We start from the raw sequence: 23,804 nt of genomic DNA, 5'->3' as shown, positions 1-23,804 counted from the left end.
TCTCAACAAAGTTATCAGCTGGACCCCTAGGAAACTCTAAAGCTGCTGGGCCCTTTGGAATTGCCCCAAACTGGAGCAAGACGGTGAGGTCTTTGTTGACCAGTCAGTGGAGGCAGGCTGCCCAAAAAAGGGGATGTGACCTTGGATGCAGTGACTCTTTTCAACTGAGGCAATTCTGAAGAGGGATGATAGCTAGAACTGCCTTCACGTACATGCAACTCATGTAGTCACACAAGACCCATACTCAAAAAAAACCCACACTTAGTTTAACACCCTGCTGTCTCTGTCCTAAAATTCTTTATAATTTTTGGCCAAGGAGTCCTAGATTTTCATTTGGCACCGGGCCCTACAAATTATGTAATTGGTCCTGCTGACCACTGAGGACTGCCCACCGGCAGCACTCCCTGCAGCTGGGATGATTAAGTCCTTCCTTAAGCCCTTAAGTGGGATCTGGGTGATAGACCACAATGATAGTCCACCCCTTGCATTGCTTGAATCCACTTAGAATAAGTTCTGGGAGCATTCTCCAGGATTCCAGCCTCTTTCCCTAGAGGAAACGTAGAAGTAGTTAGTGAAATAAACTACAGTCCCCAACACTGAAACTAGCCTCGGGGCTACAGCTGATAATCACCTTTCTCCTGGGACCGCTGTAAGTTGACATGCCACCAAGTGGCTCATTTGTTTCCTGAAAGATTGGGGACTCAGCATCGGTCTCTGTTACTGGCAGGCTGAACATTCAGGAGTGAATGAAACTAGATCAGCCTAGGTATGTGGGCACCCATCCCTTTGGGTCAACTGTAGCCTCCAATCCTGCTACAGTGGCTATTCCATCCCAGACACTGGATGATGTCATTTTGTCAACTTGGTTGTTCAGGGCCTCTTCCATCATGGATCCTTTATGGTATGGATCAACAGGCAGTACGAAGCTCTTCACACTTTGTGCCTGTCCATGTAGCTTTATCTCAGATCTCCTTGTCCCTAGTCTTCCAGTCTGTTTCTTTTCAGGCCTCTGCCGGCTGGCCACACCAGTTGCCACTGCTCAAGTATATTCTAATCTTGGGCCACTTTCCACGCAAATGGATGGCAAGGTGTACTGCCTGAAACTCTGCCCTTTGGGAGGATTTCCCCTCATCACTATCTTTCAAGGCCACCCCTTTGTATAGCCATCGTGTATTTTCATTTTGTGCCATGTACTGGCCTTACCTATCCACAAGTCAAATTCAGGCACTTTTCTCTTCCATCAACTGGCCACACAGGATCACTGGCAACAGGTGTGAACTGAGGGAGAGGCACAGGTGCAACAGTGGTAGATGACTTGGGAGTCCAGGCTGCCTGCTTATGTAGCATACTGTGCCCTCTGGCCATATTTGTGTTTGCTCCTAGATGTATCTTCCATGTTTGCGACATGACTCAACCCAACCTTATGACTTTATGGCACTGAAAGAACCCAGCTCATTATTGGTGGCTTAGGCTACATGGCTACCAAGCATCCCATCATAAGGTGCTACATCTCTACCAGGGCACGCTGGCACATCAGGAGCTGTTTGTTGAAAGGTGTTTACTTCTCCGCTATAGATGGCATGGTCTTGATCCAGAATCCTTGGCATCCACATTGTGATTTTCCCATTGGAACTTGTCATAAACTCCACACAGCATATTTCCCCACTACTGATGCATCTAATGCAACAGGCATAGTTGCCTGTTCAGCCTATTTGAGTCACTCACCTAACATGGTTAACAGTATAACCAATTAGATTGGTTAAGAGCCTTGACAAAATGCTGTTAAAGAACACCTGATGGTGCAGGTAACTCCCTAGCACATCTGGACAGTCTGACAGAGGTGGCATTTGAACAGTATTTTCTTTTTCTTTTTTTGCGGTACGCGGGCCTCTCACCGTTGTGGCCTCTCCCGTTGCGGAGCACAGGCTCCGGACACGCAGGCTCAGCGGCCATGGCTCACGGGCCCAGCCTCTTTGCAGCATGTGGGATCTTCCCGGACTGGGGCACAAACCCGTGTCCCCTGCATCGGCAGGCGGACCCTCAACCACTGCGCCACCAGGGAAGCCCTGAACAGTATTTTTAAGAACACATGCTTCCTCCGTAGCCCGAAGTAGAGAAAGCATATGCAGAAGGAAGAGCATGGCTTCCGGGTACCTTATACTCAGATCTCATCGTTTTTTCAATACATTTGAACTGCTTAGAACCCAAGTACATTGTCCTTTCCCCCTGCTGGACCTCATCTTCTTCTTCCAACACCTTATGAAACCTCCCCCCAACTTATCCTCTTCACGGTGGGCATTTTACTGTGCAGAAGGGTCTGATGTCATCTCTAAAGTGAGTTCATTGTGCCCTGTCTATATTCCAGAGCATTCATAAACACCCAAGGTTAATCCAATCTTAATGCTCCACTTTATGCCTAAACTTTGTTTCCAGTCTTTGTGTGTTCCTTAACCTCACCCCCAAAATAACTGAAATCCTGATTTAATTGACGTACACATGGCTTATAACGTGAAACTAAGTTAAATGCTCTTTAGAGCTTTAAACAAGTTACACACACTGGTTTCCCTTTATTAGGTAGGTTTATTATTCTCAAAGGATTGCACTCAGGTTATCTTTTTTCCAGACAGAAAAACATTTGTTCCATACTTCCTGCTAGACTGACACCTGAGGTTGTCAACATCTACCTTTATCACTGAGCGCTCTCTTCCTCTCTGAGGTATTCCCTGATCTACAGGTGTAGCACTATCAGCTGGCACTGACAGATGGCAGACTTGAGGTGTTGTGAGATGATATATGAAAACATAAAAGGCAAAATTAAAATTTGCTCATGAGGCTTATTCCCTAACCTTTGAAGCACTCACTATTTTGTTTGAAACATTCTTGTAACTGAATTGAGTGCACTGGAAAGTTTTGTTTCAGTAATTCTAATGCTTTTTCAACTACCATTCATCTATGAATGGTTATATGTCAAAGCATAAGACAACACTGCATATGCGCAGAGAAAATATGGAAGTGATTCATCACATATACATTTGTAAATTTTTGGTTTTTTTTTTACCTTTGACTCTAAGAAGTAAACTAGAGATATGTAAATAACACAGTATCCACATTGTAATGTTACAAGAATGGCTAAAAAGAACAGGGCCACAGTCGAGTCAGTAGCACTTTAATGAAATGAACAGAACCCATTATAACAACAGCTCTTTATTACATGGATTCAAATACACAGCAGACCAATCACGTTCCCTGAAATTTAACAATCACATTCAATTAAAACCTGTTAGTGCGTTCCTCAACACTAATTCTAAGGGGCTTCCTTCGAAATCCCTTTACAAAGCCTTGCACAAAGAAGAGGTTAAGCACCAGTAGGAAAGACTGTTGCTAGCAGTTTTATTTTATCCTCCTCCTCATCAACAACAACAATCATGCAGTTTTTTCCTTCTATGTACATGGCATTGTAAAATGGGTGCTACACTCTGCCTATGGTACAAAGTTTATAAATACAATATACCAATACAAAGTCGAAGCCATTAAAAACATCTTAATAACAACTACCAGGAGATAATTAAATCTGGAGTGTTCATGGAATCTATGAAGAGATTTAGAACCAACACACAAACTCAAACATTCTAGTAAATGTTTTACTTGGGAAGGGGAGAAAGGGGGACTTCTTATGTGCTACTGAAGGGTTTTCTAATTGTTCCACGTTTACTTCCTTTCTGCTATTATCTTTAAATACTGCAGAGCATTGTGAGCTGCATCACTCTGCGCACTGCCACAGGAGATCCCCGAGCCATGACAGACTGTGATGGGACTGGTGGACAATTCAGCGAGACATTGATACTGTCCATTGGCACTCAGTTCTTCTGCAATGACACATTCAGACGTGATGATTAATGCCACGTGCATAGAAAGCAGATCCTTTGTAAAAACAATACAATTGTTATTACCGTCTTTCTCCCTAAGCATCCATGGTATACTACTCCACTTATCATCTTTGTCATTCTTGTACAAACTGCCCAGCTACAGCGGTTCTCTAACACAGCTGTGCTTCATAATCACCTGGGGGAACTTTAAAGAAATCCAGGTGCCTGGGCCTCACTCCAGCCTGCTCTATCAGAAACGCAGGGGTAGGGGTTGGAGTGGCCAGATTCCTGCATTTTCAAAGAGCTCCCAAGGCAATCTTAATGTGGTTAGTTTAACAGTGTTTGCAAATTACTGAACCACAGCAACTTTTTTAAAAGGGAAAAAAAAACATTTGCTAGAGGACTGGAGAGACTGTATTTTCCACTCTGAAGTCTAGAGTTATTTTCAGTAGACACTGAACCAGGAAATACACGGTTCAGGGCAAAACCTCCCTTGTGATGTCATGTTCTTTGGTTATTAAGTCTGTGCAGAGAGTTTAATTCCATTTTGTATATTTGTTTAGGATGTTTTAAAACAACACTGAAACCCTGAAAACAAACGGTCTTAACATCTGATGAATCACTCTTACTAAAGATGGTTTATTGAGACAGGGAAAGGAGTAGAAACAGGTGAGTTGTTTGAAATTGTCATGATTAAATGTTATTTCAGCTAGAATCAATATAGTATAAAATATCCAGATACAATGGGATTATTTAATGTGTAAAAAGGCTTTCTAGTTCTAGCATCTAGGTTCTTTTTTTTTTTCTTTGCAGTACGCGGGCCTCTCACTGTTGTGGCCTCTCCCACTGCGGAGCACAGGCTCCGGACGCGCAGGCTCAGCGGCCATGGCTCACGGGCCCAGCCGCTCCGCGGCATGTGGGATCTTCCCGGACCGGGGCACGAACCCGTGTCCCCTGCATCGGCAGGCGGACTCTCAACCACTGCACCACCAGGGAAGCCCTAGGTTCATTTTTAAATTGAGGTAAATGTCACATAACATAAAATTAACCATTTTAAAGTGAACTATTCAATGGCATTTAGTACACTCACAGTGTGGTGCAACCACCACCTCTATCCAGTTACAGAACATTCTCACCATTTCATCACCCCAAGGGAAAACACTATCCCCACCCATACCGCCCAGCCCCTGGCAACTACCAATCTATGGATTAACCTATTCTGGATAGTTCATGGAAATGGAATCATATGTGACTTTTTTTGTCTGTCTTTCACTTAGTATAATTATTTTTGAGGTTTATCCATGTTGTAGCATATATCAGAACTTCATTCTTTTTTGTGGCTGAATAATATTTCATGGCATGTATATACCACAGTTGGTTTATTCATTCATCTGTCAATGGACGTTGGGCTGTTTCTACCTCTTGGCTATTGTGAATAGTACTGCTATGAACATGTGTGTACAGGTATCTGTTAGAATACCAGCTTTCAATTCTTTTGGGTACATACTTAGCAGTAGAGTTACTAAGTCATATGGTAATTCATTTGAGGAGCAACGAAACTCCTCAAATTTTCCACAGCAGCTGAACTATTTTACATGTTCACTATGTAACATATGAGGGCTACAATTTCTCTATATCTTTACCAGCATTGGTTATTTTCTATTTTATTCATCATAGCCATCTTACTGGGTGTGAATTGGTACCTCACTGTTGTTTTGATTTGCATGTCCCTGATGACTAATGATAATGAGCACATTCTCACGTGCTTCTTGGCCATTTGTAGATCTTCTTTGGAGAACACTGAGGTTCTTTTGAAAGTAATTGCATAGAAGTTAGTCAAATTAACTGACTGTGGTTTTTAAACTGCTGTTCTATGTTTACAAGAACTGTTTAGTTCTTAAAATTGCTAAGGAGCATTTCAAAGTCATCATTAATTTGTAATCTAAAAAACCATCTCAAGTTTCCTTCTTTTCCCAGATTCAAAACCTTCCATAGTCATATTCATGACATGGCTTATTCATCTGTGTCTCAAACACCCAACAATGTGTAGATACTTAAGAAATATTTTTTGAATGAATGGTTTCTCAGTCAGCTACGTTTTCTGATCATCTTTCTGCATTATTCCCCAGGTTCTGCATAATTCTCAGTATATTGAGGCACTGTACCTGACCCATCATTCAATCCCAAAGTAGCAGAGAAAATTAGAAGTTCTTTCAGTCCCTAAACACCCTACTTTCTCAGTGCTAGTAGCTCTGACAAGCTAGGTCCCCCCAGGTCACTAAGGCTAGAATAAGGGGTATCAAATTCTTCACATACTATACTGATGTTAAATCAAGACACCAAAAACACACATGAACACACACATACAAACAAATTAGCCAGTTATAAACTGCATTAAAAGAAAATCCACATTGATTGCTTTCCAATCTGTCTACATTTGTCTATCTGAGTAATTATGAGCTAGAAAAAATATAGCAGTTCATAGCTGAGATGAGATAAAACTATAAATTGTCCCCATTTATCTCCCAGAAGTGGTACACAGTGATAAAGTGGAGAGAAGACGTGTGGCCTGACCCCCACAAACTTGGTACTTGTTCTAGAAACGTGGGTGCCTTTTTATTTGTCAAGCTGCCCATCAGGGCTGGTTTAATAGATATTATATCAGCAGGGACTCTTCTAATCTGGCTCTACCACTGACTAGCAGCTATGTTATCTCAGGCAAGTTTCTCAACCTTTCTTTGTCTTACTTTCCTCACTTATATATAAGAATAATAGAATCTACTTCACAGTTTGAGGATTCTGTGGGTTGAAATATGTTATGTCCTTAGAACAGTATCTGGCACATAGTAACTCTATAACTCTTAGCTATTATTGTTTTTATTATTATAACTGTATAGATGTTACCTCTATTTTTATTGTTTATAAGAATGGGACATACCAATGATATATGTTACTGTTCTAGTAATTATATATAGTCAGAATCCCCAATCAATGAAAAAAATTATAATAGAGGTTTTGTTCCTCAAACATTTAAAAAAATAAACAGGTTTTAGCATAAGCTAAAGAAAAAAATCATACCTATATCCAAATATGTTATATTAAAACCTTGTTCCTTTGCAATTTCACTAAGCAGCTGGATGTAATCTGTATTTGGAATACTGAGGAGGCTTCTTTTCAGTAAGTTGATCTTTTCACCAGGAGAATTCCTCAAGGAATGCCAAGTACAACCTAAAGAATGTCCTACCACATTTGTCTGAAAAACAGAGACGAAAGTTAAGACTCTTGGACTGGGTTCCAACGCTATTATAAGTATTAATTAAGCACTCACATTTAATACTTTATAAAGCATGTTTAAACTTTCCGATTTAAACTAGATAGCACTAACAAGCACACACATTTAACAAACACCACAATGTTAAAGAAAAAAGAATGTGCAATAATATGCTGGAAGTATTTAAAAATACCTTTGTATAGTATAAAGGTCTCAGTCAAAATTTCTGATGGTCACGTTAAGATGTATAACATATTTAAGAGCACGATAAACAAATCTGCAATACAGCTGACCCTTGAACAACATGGGGGTTAAGGCAGCTGACACTACTCACAGTCAGAAGTCCATGTATAACTTATAGTTGGCCCTCTGTATCCACAGTTCTGCATCCACAGAATCAACCAACCGTGGACTGTAGTATTTACTATGGAAACAAATCTGCATATAAGTGGACCTGAGCCGTTAAAACCTGTGTTGTTCAAGGGTCAACTGTAATCGAGTCTGCCTAATGGAGCAATTTACAAATTAAAATATAAAGGAATTTTCATATGTTTATGGCTTCTTGTATTAAATACCAGTCTCTGTAACTGACAGCTATAAAGCAGAAAACAAAGAAACTGCAGACAAGGTGAAATGTGCAAGTTTGAGAACAAGACGTTCAAATGAATGGCATGATGTCAAAAAATTCTTATCAGACTTATCCCAGAACCCAGTTGAGTTTGTTTTTTCCTGTTTTCTTTTCTCCTTTTCCTCTTTTCTTTATTTTCCCCTCTATCTTTACTTTTTCACTTCTGTTCTTAGAATACTTTGCAGTTCCATGTTAGTTTATGGTTTTTAAATTGCTTTCATATAATATGCCATTAGAAAAACCACAAAAAACTATTCTCTGAAGTAAGTAGGGCAACCTGTACTTTGGTCTTATTTATCAATGAGCTTGACAGAGGTTAAGGGATTTTCAAAAGATCATAGGGATGGCCATGATAAAGAATTGGGTAATTTTTGCATAATTTGCAAAATTTACTAAGTAGAATTTTACATTCCTTGACTGGAACTTTAAAAAATGCTGTTTTTAAAAAAATCATAGGTCATCCATATAGTAAAAGGATACCTGTAACAAGAACAAATACATACGAAGAACAGTCTCTTTTCCTTGCTGCCCCTTCCCCAGACTCCTGCTCCACTCCCCAGAGATACTTGCTATTAAACACCTCTTCAGTATACTTCCGTACGCATTCTATGCATGTTTAAGCAGACACACGTATAATCTTTTTAAACAAAAATGATAGCTTACTCTTCTACACCTGATACTGTTAAGTTTTCTCATCTGTTAAGTTTTCTCATATCACTGCACTGCACATACATGCACTACAGTTACCTTACCAGTCTCCAACTGTAGGTTTTAGGTTGTTTCTGGTTTCTTTCACTAACAGTGTTACAATGAAACTCTTTTGCACTTGGATGACTTTCTCGACAGAATAATTTCTAGAAGTAGAACTGCTGAGTCAAAGAACATGTATGCTTTTAATTTTGATAAATATTAATACTTCCAAACTGATTTACGAGCCAATTTATACTTCCATCAAGTGTCTTGGAGGGTGTTTGTTTTCTCACACCCTAGCCAATACCAGGTATTGTCAAACTTTGTAGGTTTGACACTTTGTAGGTATTTTCACTAAAGGTGAAAATAGTATCTTGTTTAACATGCATGAATAAAGTTGAACATTTTTTTCCCCACCATTTGTATTTCTTCTACTGGGTTGCCTTTTTTATTGATGTGTAAGCTTTATGTTTGGTATTGAAAACAGTCCCTTCCTACTCATGTGTTCAAAACAGTTTCTTCTTACTTTGTTTTTATTAGTTTTATTTACAGACATTTTGCTGTGCAGTGTAGGTTTTATGTAGTTAAATTTGTGAATCTTACTTTACAGCTTCTATGTTTTAAGTTATGCTTAAAAAGGCTTTTCCATGCTAAGAATTTTAAAAGGAAAGCTCTTCCATGTTTTCTCATACAGTTCCAATTCTTACGTTTAAATCTTTGATCCATTTGAAATTTATTTTAATGTAAGGAATAAGGTAGCAACCTAAATATATCATACACCTGTGTGCATGTGTATTCCGCCACCCCTCACCTCCCCCGCCAATGTGGCTGTAAGTTATTTCTATACCATTCATCCTCTCACCCACTGATGTGAAATCTCACTGTTGTCATATACTATCTTCCTATATGGATTGGCATCTATACCTATCCTCTGTCTATTGCGATACAAAAGCTGTTTTAACTACTATAGTTTTATAGTATGTTTTATTTTCTGGTAGGGTATAACCCCACCTCCCGTACTCTTCCTTTTCAGTTTTCTTGGCTATTCTTGAGTTTATTTTTCCAGATAAACTCAGTAAAGTTGTATCAAGATCCAAAATGAATTCTGGTAGATTTTGACTAACACTATATTACATTTTCATATATTTACAGTATTGAGTCTTTCTATCAAAAATAGATAGCTTTACATTTATTCAATTTCTGTTAAATCCCTCACTAGAGTTTTAAAGTTTTTCTCATATGAGTCCTGCACATTTCTTTCTAAGTTTATTCCCTGTCATATTATCCTCTTTTCTACTATTGAGAATAGGATCTTCTATATTCCATTTTGTAATATTGATAAATAGGGAAGCTATTAATTTTTTCTAGTATGCTTTTTCAGGACAGAGTTCTATTTTGCTATAAAATGATCAATGTTATCAAGCTTCATACATTTTATTATTAAAAGTAATACACACATACAACAAAAAAATTAAATAGTACAGAATTATAAAAGCAACAGTCCTCCTCCCTACCTTCAAGTCCTCTTTCCAGAAGCAATAATTTTCACCTTTCTATTTTTAATTATTCTGGTGGTTACCTTTGTAACAGAAATAATATGAGAAAGCTATTGACTCTGTATATTAATTTTATGATCAGTTACCTTGATGAATTCTCTTATTATATCTGGTAGTTTTTCTCTAGGGCTTTATAGGGATACAATTATATTATTTATAGTTAATGATCGTTTCTATCTCTTCTTATTTCCAACCTCTTGTTTTCTGATTATGCTGGTTGATACTTCTAGAACAATGTTTAAAAAAAAGGGTATCAGGAATTCCCAGGCAGTCCTGGGAAGTGGTGAGGACTCAGCACTTTCACTGCTGAGGGCCTGGGTTCAAACCCTGGTTGGGGAACTAAGATCCCAAGAGCTGCATGGTGTGACCCAAAAGAAAAAAAAAAGGCATCTGTGGGCATCCTTGCTTTATTTCTGAAATTAATGGGAATGGATAAGACATGTAAACATGTACCCATGATTTTGATTTTTTTCCTGAGGTATATATTTTATTTTATTTTTAACATCTTTATTGGAGTATAATTGCTTTACAGTGTTGTGTTAGTTTCTGCTGTATAACAAAGTGAAGCAGCTATATGTATACATATATCCCCATATCCCCTCCCTCTTGCATCTCCCTCCCACCCTCCCTATCCTGCCCCTCTAGGTGGTCACAAAGCACCGAGCTGATCTCCCCGTGCTATGCAGCTGCTTCCCACTAGCTATTTTACATTTGGTAGTGTATATATGTCAGTGCTACTCTTTCACTTTGTCCCAGCTTACCCTTCCCCCTCCCTGTGTACTCAAGTCCATTCTCTATGTCTGCGTCTTTATTCCTGTCCTGCCCCTAGGTTCATCAGAAACATTTAGTTTTTTTAAGATTCCATATATATGTGTTAGCATATGGTATTTGTTTTTCTCTTTCTGACTTACTTCACTCTGTATGACAGTCTCTAGGTCCATCCACCTCACTACAAATAACTCAATTTCATTTCTTTTTATGGCTGAGTAATATTCCATTGTATATATGTGCCACGTCTTCTTTATCCATTCATCTGTCAATGGACACTTAGGTTGCTTCCACGTCCTGGCTATAAAAATATGGGACGATTCATGAATTTGCATGTCATTCTTGCACAGGGGTCATGCTAATCTTCTCTTCATCGTTCCAATTTTAGTTTCTGTGCTGCCAAAGCGAGCACTGAGGTATATATTTTAAATCACAATAGGGATATTTTAAAAGAGTTTATCAGTAATGACTGTCAAAATTTTTTTGGCATCTATTGAGAGGATAATGTTTTTCTCCTTTAACCCATTAATGTGATTAGTTATAGTAATAGATTTACCAACACTGAAATACTCTTACAGTCCTAAAATAAACCCTACTTGTCTATGGTATATTATTCTTTTAATGTTCTACTGAATATTAAGGTGTTTCACCATAAGGGAGATTAATCCATAATTTTTGCCATTGGGATTTGCTATTGTCAGATATTAGTGTTATGTTAGTTTTGGAAAATAAATTTAGAAGCTTCCCCTATGTTATATATATTAACTGGAAGAGTTTAAATAGCATGGAAGATTATCTCTTCCTTGATGATTTAACAGAATTCACCTACAAACCTGTGTTTTGTGATTATGGTTTCATCTCTAATCCAGTTTTAAAAGAAGTGAATGCAGTGTTTTATATTTTTCTATTAAAAAAGCAAAACCAAAACTATATTACTTATTCAGATATAGTCTTTTTTCCCTACAGAATGAGCCCTTTTTTTTTTATCAGAAGCTTAGGACACTCCTATAGTCTTCACTTTTCATTTCCTACCTAACATCCTACTCTCGGATAATGGACCACCATACATACCTATATACAAATATCAGAATCTCAATTAATATATTATGTGTAGCCCAATCTCTTAAGTTCTCTATCTGAATACCAGCTGCCTACTCAACATTTTCACTTAGCTACTCCACAAACATTTCAAATTCAATATATCCTACGTTTAGCTCATTATCCGCTCCCCCTCAAATCCTACTCATCTTCTGTGTTCCCCATATTATTGAATGGTACCACCATCTACTCTGTTGCCAAGCTAAAAATGTTTATTTCTTTCTTTTTCCTTACTCCCTACATGCAATCAGTTACCATGCCCCATTCACTTCAGTTTTCTAAATAATTTTTAAATCGATCATTTCAACTGCCACTACCTTAGTCTAGGCCACCATCATTTCTCATCTGCTTTTCTAAAACAGCATTGTAGCAGGTCTCTTTGACTCTAATATTCATTCACTCACCATAATGCAGCCAGTGATTTCCCTTCTAATGTATAAATTAGATCTTGTCCTTTACATATTAAATTTATTTAATGACTTTGCACTACCCTCAGGATAAAGTTCAATCTCCTTAACATAGTAGTTCCTGCAAGATTCAATCCCTCTTTTCCTTTCCGGCCTCATTGTTTGAGACTCCCTCCCTCCAAATCTATGAATATGCTCCAGCCATCCCAAATTACTCTGCGGTCCTAGATCACATAAAGTGTTTCACTCCTGGGTCTTTGTACATGGTCTTTCTTCTCTCTGGAATTCTTTTTTCCTGTTGTCATCCTATAGGTCTCAGCTCAGCTATTACTTCCTCCAAGAAGTCTTCCTAAAACCCCGTCTTAGTTGGATCCTTCTCCTGCGTTCCCAAGATGCCTCTGGAAGGACCAGTCTGTAGGGTTCTTTCCTCTTTCAGTAGGCTGGCTACAAACTCCTTAGGGCCAGAGACTATCTTATTCACCAAATGCCAGTACCTGGCATCAAGCTTGGCAAATAATGAGTTCCCTAAATGTTTGCTGAGTGGATAAATGAATGGATGAACCAAGAGATGGGAGTGAATTGTCAATCTGAAGGCAAAAGTGGCACTAGTGACTTACCATCTTTAGATACCATCATATTATTCTGAATCTGACTGTGCCTCCCAAACTCTCTTACCTGGCCACGCCTGTGATCCTGGCTCACATACTGCAAGCAGCTAAAATTGGGGTAGTGTATTACTCAACAGTTAAAAGATTTGTTTAAAACTGCAACTCTGAAGTATCTGTACAAAAAGAAATCTAGAGAAGTTTCCTACAGCAACAGATGTTTAATCACATTAACATTGCAGACCTCCGATCATTACTCACCAAAGAAATGTGGTTCTCTGGAGAGATATTACTGAATTTGGCAAGAAATTTCTCAGCAGCATTTCTCTTGGCTTGTTTCTTTGATGCCCCCTTTCCTAAATAAAGAAAAAGAAATAGTAGGTTTAGAAAATAAGCTAGTGTCCATAGAGAATGACCAAATGTTTAATGTACTGTGTTTGGTCAGAGAACAATCTCATGGTTTTTGTATACTATTCTTTTTTTTTTTTTTTTTTTCCGGTACACGGGCCTCTCACTGTTGTGGCCTCTCCCGTTGCGGAGCACAGGCTCTGGACGCGCAGGCCCAGCGGCCATGGCCCATGGGCCCAGCCGCTCCGCAGCATGCGGGATCCTCCTGGACCGGGGCAGGAACCCGCGCCCCCCTGCATCCGCAGGCGGACTCCCAACCACTGCGCCACCAGGGAAGCCCATATACTATTCTTTTACAGACGTGACATCTTTACTTGTTGTGCTTCATACAACTGTTAATGGTTACATTTTTGAAGACGTTTCTTTAACAGTTTATCTTTAATAGTTATACTTTGTTTTTCTTTAACAGATGTATCTCCCTATGTCTAGCTTTAATGAACCATATTTGGTTTAATTCTGACTAAATATTCAAATTTACCAAGGTACATTTGAATTACCTTGCTATCTCTCAATGTCTATTTCTTGCTTATAATCTCCTATACACTGATAACTATGTGGAATTTCTTTCTTTAACATGAATAAGAAGGGCATAGGAGAGGCTAGAGTTGAAAGACACTATCAATATCATCTACTTCCACATTTACAGATTTAAAAACTGAGATCTAGGCAGGGAGATTAAGCAATTTACCTAACCTTGCAAATCAAGGACTGCATCAAGAACAGGAAGCTGAGGTTCCTGCTTCTGGCCTAGGGCTTTCTGCACTGGCCCACACTACCTCTCAAGGGCAAACAGCTGCTTATTACTTAAGACTAATATCTAACCAAGGTAAAATTCCATTTTAAGCCACTTAACAAAAACATGCTAGAGAAGTTAAAATAGGAATCCTCAGGAGTACTTTATTAAGTGACTTTTTTCTCATAGTCTGTGGCCTTTACAACGTAAAGTTGTTGTAATTTAAAAGGTTAATTTCCACTTTATTTTTATCCCACTGCAATTTTTTGCCATCAGCCTCTTATTAATCATCTTGTTTTCAAATGTAATCTTCTTGTCCTCCTATCTTCTAGAATAGCTATTGAAACTCCAAGAGATTTACTGCTTTTTTCTCCAAAATGATTTTTAAGTCCCTATTATATCAACGAAGACTGTTTAAAGAGTCAATTATTTATTTGTTTCTCCATTACCAACTCATAATTTTAAAAAATATCAAATTAAGAAGTAAAGTATTCTTAAGCCAAACATTTATACTTAAATTCAACTGCAGAAGACTTCCCTGGTGGTGCAGTGGTTAAGAATCTGCCTGCCAATGCAGGGGACATGGGTTTGATCCCTGGTCCAGGAAAATCCCACATGCCGTGGAGCAACTAAGCCTGTGTGCCACACTACTGAGCCTGTGCTCTAGAGCCCGCAAGCCACAACTACTGACCCCGCGTGCCACAACTACTGAAGCCCGAGTGCCTAGAGCCCGTGCTCTGCAACGAGAAGCCACCACAATGAGAAGCCTGCGCACCGCAACGAAGAGTAGCCCCCGCTCGCCGCAACTAGAGAAAGCCCGCGCGCAACAACGAAAACCCAACGCAACCAAAAATAAATAATAAATTTTAAAAATTAAAAAAAAAAATTCAACTGCAGGAAGTTAGAAACAGTAGACCAGGAGTGTCAGTTTTTTACCCCATAGAAATATCTGAAAAGAAATCACAACAGAAATTTCTATGGTCATTCATCTTCTCAAAATATTTCAAATGTCTTCAACTGTATGAGGGTAAAAAGGAATAAGTACCAGTTTCCATGAATGACTCTAGCCTGCAAATTGTGGTATATTCTCTCTTATGAGCAGGTCCTCCCTCCTGGGAAAGGGTATATTCAGGAAGTCTCCAGCCATGATGAATAGCCAATTCCTAGAAAATCGAGATGAAGATTTATTAGTAATTTTTACTGTGCAGTGGCTCAATCACACAAATGATATTCTCTCATGATTTTGATCCCATATCTATTTATATGTTTGCAAAGAATAATGATATTCTGCAATGAAAAAAATGAGAGAAGGCCCTCTATTTCCCAGAGATATTCCTGCATTTTATATCTTATAGGCCCACAATACCAAAACGGAAGCAGTTTTCCTGTGGTGAAGCAGTGAATGGTGTTCTTCCATTAAGCTGTAGTGAGTTGATATCAAAGACTTCAAACAGAAAGAAAGGCTACGTTCAGCCTCTGGGAACATCAGAGAGGACAGCTACAGGTCTCACAGCCATCAGTTCCTAAAGCCTCTCCCCTCCTAACTATAACCTTCCATACCCATGGCTGCCTAACTAACTACATTCGATCGAGAGCAGATGAGAAGCAGACAGCAAACAAACACACTTGGATGAGGTTGAGGAAAGAAGGGGAAGAAAACTACAGAAAAACTCAGAGGAGGAAAGAGACCAAAGGACTGGTTGGATAATAGGGAGGGGAGTTGTCCAACAGAGCACATGGATAGTCTGCAAGGAGGATATTCTGCACACAGAAATTCAAAGCTGAATATATTTTTTTGGTAGAATAAGCAAATAAGCAAACGACTTCCCTTTTCTTGAGTTAGGTTACTCAGTTTGGGTTCTTATAAAGTCTTCTGTCTCAACAGAAGTAGAGATTTGTCACAAGAGTGGCAAGAAATATTCTTAAACTATAAAACACTCTACCCATGTGCACTGAGGTCCTGCTGATCTCAAATGAGAATTCCACAAACCAAAGGCAGATACTGTATATGGAAGAAAATCCAAAACATAAATAAATAGGAAAATAATTTCAAGTTAGCACTTTAACATCTAATGATCATAACCTGGAACACAAAATGTTATACCATCTTTAAAATATTAATTCCTTCTCTCAGCCCTTATGATATTATCAAAATTTATGGCATTTTTTTCAGTAGACAAAAAGTTAAGTATGGAAAAACTGTGCCACTTACCTGTAATGAACCAATAGGATTAAGCTGGTTCTTTGGTTGCTTGGAAGGGTCAGGCATTAAGGGATCCGGAACTGCAAAGCTAAACATTTTTATAAAGTGTTATAAAACAAAATAATCTCCCCTAAATTATTAAGTAAAGGACAAGCATTTTCAATTTAGCTTTCCATGCCTTTGCTGTTGCCTTTCCTTCTACGTGGAATACCCTTCTCGCCCACCTCTTCTGTAAGAATCTGATCTATCCATCATCCAAGGTATACCTCAACTGCCACTTCCTCTCAGAAGCCTATTCTTTTACCCCAGTGGAACATAACTTCTCCCTTCTTTGAACCACTGTAACATTTGGTTTGACCCTTTCTTAAACAAATTATTTTACCATAAGTTGTACACTCTTACAAATACATGTGATTTGTCTATCCCTCACCACACCTCTCCCCTGTTCAGACTATAAAATCCTTAATGGTAGGGCCTATGTATTACTTACCCTCATAAGCCTTGCAGTGCTTTATATATAATAGATGCTCAATAAAAATGTATTTAAATAAAGCACACTATTGTTACAACTACAAAAAAAGGGAAGACTAACAGGAAGTTTAGCCTGGCAATGTAAACCATACAGATCATAAATGTAGCTTTTTCATCCAGATAATTATGGAAGAAAGACCTGGTTTGATCTATTATCTGCTCTATGCTAGGATAATCTTCCTAAGATTTATATGTATCCTGTATAAAATTGATGGCCAGCATGAATCTGATTTGAGCATGTGGGGACTGTGATTAGAGAAAAAGAGAACAACCTCTTCTAAGTAGTGTGAACTTAGTAGTTACTTGGGTGACGGATGCCTAACGTGGAACAAGCTGCATTTCAAGGTTACTGCCACCTAAGCAGCTAGAGGCATTTCTTCCATGACCAGTGAGGTTGTTATTGCCATTTCCTCAAGTTTCTTTTCTTTTCTTTTTTTTTTTTTTTTTTTGCGGTACACGGGCCTCTCACTGTTGTGGCCTCTCCCGTTGCGGAGCACAGGCTCCAGACGCACAGGCTCAGCGGCCATGGCTCACGGACCCAGCCGCTCCACGGCATGCAGGATCCTCCCAGACCGGGGCACGAACCCGTGTCCCCTGCATCGGCAGGCAGACTCTCAACCACTGCGCCACCAGGGAAGCCCTCAAGTTTCTTTTCTACCTGCCAGAATTTCAAGCTTTACATAAGCTGATGAGATACAAATATTCACTTACAATGCTGTACACTGAAGCTACCCAAGTAATTGTGATGGAGAAGTGAGAAAGTCTCTATCATATTAGGCCACTTTCAGCCTGATTTACAGCTTAGCAATTCCCATCTTATCTGTCAAGAAGCACAAATACATAGTAAGGTTTGTTAGCCTTTTTTGCTGACAAAGTGAAGTGCCCATGTGCAGAAAGTACACTCTGTATACTAATTTCTATGAATATATGCAACACTTTGGGTTGACCTTTGGATTGCACAGAAATGGCATGGCCGTCACCAGCAAGGGGAAAATCCAAAACCCGCCATGTCATTTGGCATGTCCAGAAAGCTAGCATAAATCATTTATAATGTATGACCCTAGTCATTTTGTGAGATCCAAGGCTTTTGCTGGTTGGTTCTAAACTACCTAAAAGGTTTAGAATTACTAAGTAAATGGGAGGAACACTGCATGAGAACCTAAATATCAATATATCCCTAAGCCAGAAGTTCTTCTATGACTAGGAAACAAAAAACCCATCCTAAATTCCCATGGGCCTCTGCTCTCAGCTATGAGCAGATATACCAGATTGTACTCCAAATATACTTGAGTGCGCGTAAAGGGAAGAACTTACAGGCAAAATGTGCTCCTGGATGTGCCCATTAGAAATCAAAGGACACCAATTTACAATACATGAGATGCTCCAGGACCAGTGCTCCTTCCAAAAGCACCTAATGTGATAACAAATTTATTTTGGAAATATTTGTCAAGAATTAACATCCCAGGGGCTTCCCTGGTGGCACAGTGTTTAAGAATCCGCCTGCCAATGCAGGGGACACAGGTTCGAGCCCTGGTCCAGGAAGATCCCACATGCCGTGGAGCAGCTAAGCTTGTGCGCCACAACTACTGAGCCTGCACTCTACAGCCCGCGAGCCACAACTACTGAAGCTTGCGCGCCTGCAGCCTGTGCTCCGCAACAAGAGAAGCCACTGCAATGAGAAGCCCTCGGCAGCTAGAGAAAGCCCGTGCACAGACACAGAAGACCCAGCGCAGCCAAAAAAAAATAAATAAATCAAATAAATGTATTAAAAAAAAAAAGAATTAACATCACATTTAGAAGGAAATCTCTTTGTCTCCTTTCAAATTCGAATTTCTAAAAGAATACTTTTAGCTGATCTTTTTCTATCTCACACCTTGTTTTCTTCATTGTAGAAACAAACTCTTAATCCAGTAAGATGTTTGCCAGAAACACTCTGGTTTTCTAGTGTTGCACCTCATCTACTAATTAATAGAGCCTTCATCTACTAATTAATAGCTGGATTTAATTTCTTATGGATAAAGTTGTCTTTAGTGGATGACAGGTCTTCACAAGGAAATAGAATTTTAGAGCTAGATATTAACAACTGTTTACTTTGTTGCTTTTGTGAGCATGTTCAAACTTTTAACCTTACCTCAGCCATGATATTTTTGAGCTGCAGAATACAAAGAAATTTAGCTCACCAAATACTTGCATTGGCTTTCAAAATGTTTATGGCAGCCTCTGCAGCTCTATGTTTCGCCAGCTTCTTACTTGTACCTTCACCTGAATTAAGGTTAAAAAAAAAAAAAACTCTTTACATGCTGTGAAAATGTGAGGCTTACATAGATGTTTGCATAATACAAAACAAAGCCACTACACATTTTATATATATACACACTAGGTAATAAAAACATACACTTGCATACAGTTATACACTGAAATAAAATACCATATGAAGTTAATACATTAAAAAATCCCTGTGATTTAAAAAATTATATGTATTTTTGTTTACCTGTATAAAAATCATTATACAGGTATACATTATACATGCTTATTACATAAAGTAATAAAGTAGACTATGTCATACCTTCTGAAGAAATGCAACTTATTCCATTATTCTTAGAAAGGAAATTCTTCTATAGCAACAAGTTTCCTTTAAAGGAGCCACTTACAGCAACACCGTTTGTCAGCAAAATGTGCACACTTTCACTGTAACAACCCCTCCTATACTGAATTAAACCCCTCTGCTTGGCTAAGCAGTCATGACTACCTGTTGGATACAGTGGGGGAAGGTTTGTATAGGGAAGAAGTTGAGAGATTACCTTAAGCGTCTTCCATATAATCTGTATCCCTTACATGGGTAGCTAAGGGGGCAGAAGGGACTAGGCCTGACTAATCACTGAGACTGATGCCTAATTTTAGTAAGCAACCACACAAGTAAATTGTAAATTCAATCTTTTTCCTTCTGACTTCAAACTAGGTGTTGAGAACCTTTCCAAAGTGGTATCAGAATGCTGATGTCCATTCCTCCTGTGTGGAGGAAAGAAAAGGAACATGGAATAAATTTCAAGCATGGCTCTCAAGTGTCGGAGACCACATAAACCACACTTATTTACCCACTAACATAGGTATTAAGGATATACCCTTGACCAATGTGGGAGTTAGGGGCACCGACCCTCTGCGCTGTTGAAAATCTACCCATAATTTATAGTCAGCCCTCTGTATCTTTAGTTCCTCCATTTCTAGCTTCCTCGGAATCAACCAACCATGGATTGTATGGTACTGTAGTATTTACTACTGAAAAAGATTCTCGTGTGAGTGGACTGCGTAATTCAAAACCGTGTTGTTCAAGGGTCAACCGTAGTAGAGAGCTAAGCAGGGTCCCTGCCCTTAAAGAGCATACAGCCTAATGTGTGAGATTCTGTCTATAAAAAGACATCTGGGGGCTTCCCTGGTGACGCAGTGGTTGAGAGTCCGCCTGCTGATGCAGGGGACACGGGTTCGTGCCCTGGTCCGGGAAGATCCCACATGCCGCAGAGCGGCTGGGCCCGTGAGCCATGGCCGCTGAGCCTGAGCATCTGGAGCCTGTGCTCCGCAGCGGGAGAGGCCACAACAGTGAGAGGCTCGCGTACCAAAAGAAAAAAAAAAAAACGTCTGAAATGTGGAGTATCACAGCAGGCCTAAGTGCAGGTTGTAGGGTAGCCTACAAAAGGGATAGCTCCCCTACTCTTGGTAAGGATTCAGAAAGGTTTCATGAAGGAGGAGATAACTAAACAAGGACCTGAAAGATTAGTAAAAGTTAGTGAGGTGAGGAGAGCTGGAGGATTAGGAAGAGCACTGTAGGTGGAGAAAGTACTTGGAGAGCCTCAGAGGTAACACACAGCATGGTGTTCTCAGGCCCCAAGTTGTAGGGGACAGTAAGAGCTTGAGGAAAGGAACTTTGAGGCAAAAGGCTAGAGAGCTGAAGGGTAGGAGAGGTCAAAGAATGGTCTCCTAAATTTGTGCTTATCAAACTTTAGGAATTGCCTGGGAATTTGGTTAGAATGCATACTAACAGTAGGTGTTGGATGGGGCCTGATATTCTGCACTTCTTTCAAGTGCCCAGGTGATAGCAATGCTGCTGTCGACCACATTTTGAGAAGTAAGGTTGTCAATGATGTTAAGAAATTTATATTCATCCAGAGGGTGATGGGAAAACCACTGAATGGATTTTAAAAAGAGGAAGTACATGCACAGATTTGAATGCCAGAAAAAACACTCTGGTTTTTGTGTGGAAAATGGACACCACAAGATAGAAGCTAAAAGAGCAGCTATGAGGCTGCAACTACAATCCATGTGGCTCGGATAGTAGCAACAGAAAGATGAGAGAAGCAGACAGATTCAAGAGAATTTAGGAAGTAGGATTTGGGGGCAGACTGGACAATAGGCAGAGGGAGAAGAAGGGGTCAAGAAGGTGAAACCCAAATTTCTACTGTAAGCAGACGGGTGACGGTGGTGCCTTTACTGAGCTGGGGAATGCAGGGGAAATGGATTTGAGAGAGAAGATGGATTCAGTTTGGGACAGTGAGAGACTGAGGTGTCTTTGGGTCATCCAAGCAATAATGCCTAGCAAGCACAGGCAGATACACTGTTCTGTAACTACACCTGGGCTGAAGACAGAGGTTTCAGAATTATCAGCCTTTAGATAGTATTTGAAGCCACGGAGGTAGATAAGCTTGCACAGGAAGACAGGACAGTGTGAGAAGAGTAGGGGGACTAAGCAGTTGCCACAGGTTGTTAATCTCTGATCTAAAACACACTGAAGGGAAAAAGGCTACTTTTGAGTTTTCACTGAATATTTTAAAATAGACCAGCTAAAGCAGTAGTGCAAATGTTGATTCCATGGTTCATATGAGGAACCTTCTAGCTACAATCTAGCTACAATCCACCTGCCCCACATAGACAAAAAAGCTTCAAAATTTTCTTAAAGTGGCTTCAATGAAAATAGCGGAATCCAGATTTTCAGGGACACAAACCAATGATGCCTTCAGATTACCAGATGGTGGAACTTCAGCCTTCTTGCTGAATTTTTTTCTTGGCATTCTTCCAAATTAAATTTAGTATTCAATATTTTTTGTGTTTGCAATTAAATAGATACATAAGGAATAAAATGTCTACATTTACAAATGGGCTACTTCAGTTATCATTTGCTCAAGTTCAATGACCATAATAAGGTGAATCTTAATTTTGAAACTTCATTGCTCTGTGACCTTGGGCATGTTTCTTATAATCTCTCTGGACCTATTTCCTCATGTATAAAAAAGGTGATAACATCTTATTAAAATACTGTACAGTGCCAGGAACTAGAAGCTGCTATGCAATATAGTATAGTTGAGCTTTCTGCCTTCCTCATTTTGCTTGGATACAGAACCGAGTGTGGTACAATGGGCCCAAAGTGCCAAATGAGTCCATACATAGAGGGGAGCAGCTCAGAAAATTCTGGGGTCATGCCTCCTGACATCTGCTATAACCTATGAAATTTGACAGCACCTACTGATTCATCTATGGCTGCTCCAAGAGCCTTTCCTGCTTCTCCCTAATTCTTGGAAGATCCCTAGGAGGATCCTAGGGTATGTTTCTGAGCTTCTCTTGGTATCTGGGGAACAGAAAATTAGGGAGAGGATCAGGAAGTTGGAAAGTCCCAATGACCTGAGAAAGGTATCAGTTTTAAGAGCCTGCTCCTCACCGTTGTCTCTGGTAAAAAGGGTACTTTTCCGAACTAAGAAGCAATACCAAGTCTTGACCCGCCAACCCACATGGTCATCGGGGTTCGTTGTGCATACAGACCTGTGCAGGTTATGTCACCAACGGTTACTCTGAAGGTGAAAGTGGGCACGTGTATTTGCACATCGGATCTTTCACATTCATAAACTGGGATGTTCTTGGTCTTCATGCCGTATTCATGTAATACCTGAATTGGTGTTTTCCCTGGCTTAGCTGTGATCATCTTCCCCAAACTGCAAAAACCAGAAAAAGCTGTGCTTTGCATGTCAAAGCGGGGAGGGAAGCAGAAGCAAATAAAGACTAGTTTTAACAGCCACCAACGGTGACGCCGGAGGCACCGAAGCTCCTCGTCGGCCAGGGCTAGAGGTGGCGAGGCGCGACAGTCTCCCGGCCCCGCTGCGGCGGGCGGCGGGCAGGGTGAGGGAGGTCTTTAGGGAGACAACTTGAATGCGGGTAGGAGGGATTCGCGGGGGAACCGGGAGGTACGCTCGGGTGCTGCAACCTCCCGGGACCAAGCCTATAAACCCCTTTCCCAGGCGGCGGCCAGGAACCACCTCCGGCCACCCCGAGCCTCCCGAGGCCGCAGGAGGGGCGGGGCCGGGCCGTAGACCCCGGCCCGCTCGCCGCCGAGAGGGCGGGGCCGAGCGCCCGCCAGCAGCCGCGAGGACGCGAGCGCCAGGAAGGGGCTTTACCCAGAATGCCGCTGGACAGCCGGCTCCCCCGCCCCCTCCTCTATTGCCCACCACTCCCGGCCCTGCCCCGCTCGGTCCCGACCGCCCGGGCGCTGACCTGAAGGTCCCGCTGTCCTCGCGCTCCAGCGGCGGAGCCGCGGCGCGATGCCTGCTCTGAGACATGGCCAGAAGGGACGGCTTTGCGGCGGGAGGAAGAGCAGTGTGGAGCGACGTCTTCGCTCCGCGGGTCGGTCGGTCCCCGAGAGGAGCGAGCTAGAGCCGACGCCACCACCTCCTCCCCTCCTCCGACTCCCCTTCCCCTCCCCGCTTGCGTCCCTCCAGGGGATGGGCGGGGGGCGGAGGCGGAGCTTCTGTGCGGTAGCGCCGGTCCCGGCTCCCGGTCACGCCTCCTGCTGTCCCGGCTCGGGTAGAGCTCCTCGGCGGCCCCGCCCCCTCGTAGCCCCGGCCCGTGCGCCACCTTCGGCCCAGCGGCTAGTGGAGACCGCAGTTGTGTGTCCTGAAAAGGAGGCCGCTCCCTGCCCAGAGAGAGGCTTGTCGTCGGGCGGGCAAGCTTCAGCGACTGTGAGGCCTGAAGCTCAGCCATTTTTTTTTTTTTGGAGGGGGTTG

The 23,804-nt window shown here is 40.8% G+C and overlaps 1 protein-coding gene and 1 non-coding gene across 4 annotated transcripts; both read right to left on the bottom strand.

Moving 5' to 3' along the window:
• Positions 1-3,046: 3,046 nt before the first annotated feature.
• Positions 3,047-23,514, bottom strand: PRKRA (protein activator of interferon induced protein kinase EIF2AK2). 3 transcript variants are annotated; one of them, XM_029224455.1, is made up of 8 exons: positions 23,296-23,514; positions 22,570-22,739; positions 18,945-19,026; positions 16,243-16,321; positions 15,076-15,193; positions 13,151-13,245; positions 6,945-7,119; positions 3,047-3,866 (listed from the first exon to the last, which is right to left on the bottom strand). In XM_029224455.1, the coding sequence occupies exons 1-8, from the start codon at positions 23,358-23,360 to the stop codon at positions 3,709-3,711; spliced, it is 942 nt and encodes a 313-aa protein (XP_029080288.1). In that variant the 5' UTR covers positions 23,361-23,514; the 3' UTR covers positions 3,047-3,708. The 3 variants fall into 3 exon arrangements, with proteins under 3 accessions (XP_029080288.1, XP_029080291.1, XP_029080289.1); XM_029224456.1 differs by having other exon boundaries at positions 3,763-3,921; XM_029224458.1 differs by lacking the exon at positions 6,945-7,119 and having other exon boundaries at positions 3,189-3,921.
• Positions 11,085-11,191, bottom strand: LOC114897375. Its single transcript, XR_003794099.1, has one exon. It is a non-coding gene; the product is annotated as a U6 spliceosomal RNA (small nuclear RNA).
• Positions 23,515-23,804: the final 290 nt, after the last annotated feature.

This window comes from Monodon monoceros, unplaced genomic scaffold (genome assembly GCF_005190385.1).
Source record: "Monodon monoceros isolate NGI ecotype Baffin Bay Population unplaced genomic scaffold, NGI_Narwhal_1 Super_Scaffold_16, whole genome shotgun sequence".
NCBI classification, from domain to species: Eukaryota; Metazoa; Chordata; class Mammalia; order Artiodactyla; family Monodontidae; genus Monodon; species Monodon monoceros.
This window is presented reverse-complemented; position numbering and strand designations above follow the sequence as displayed.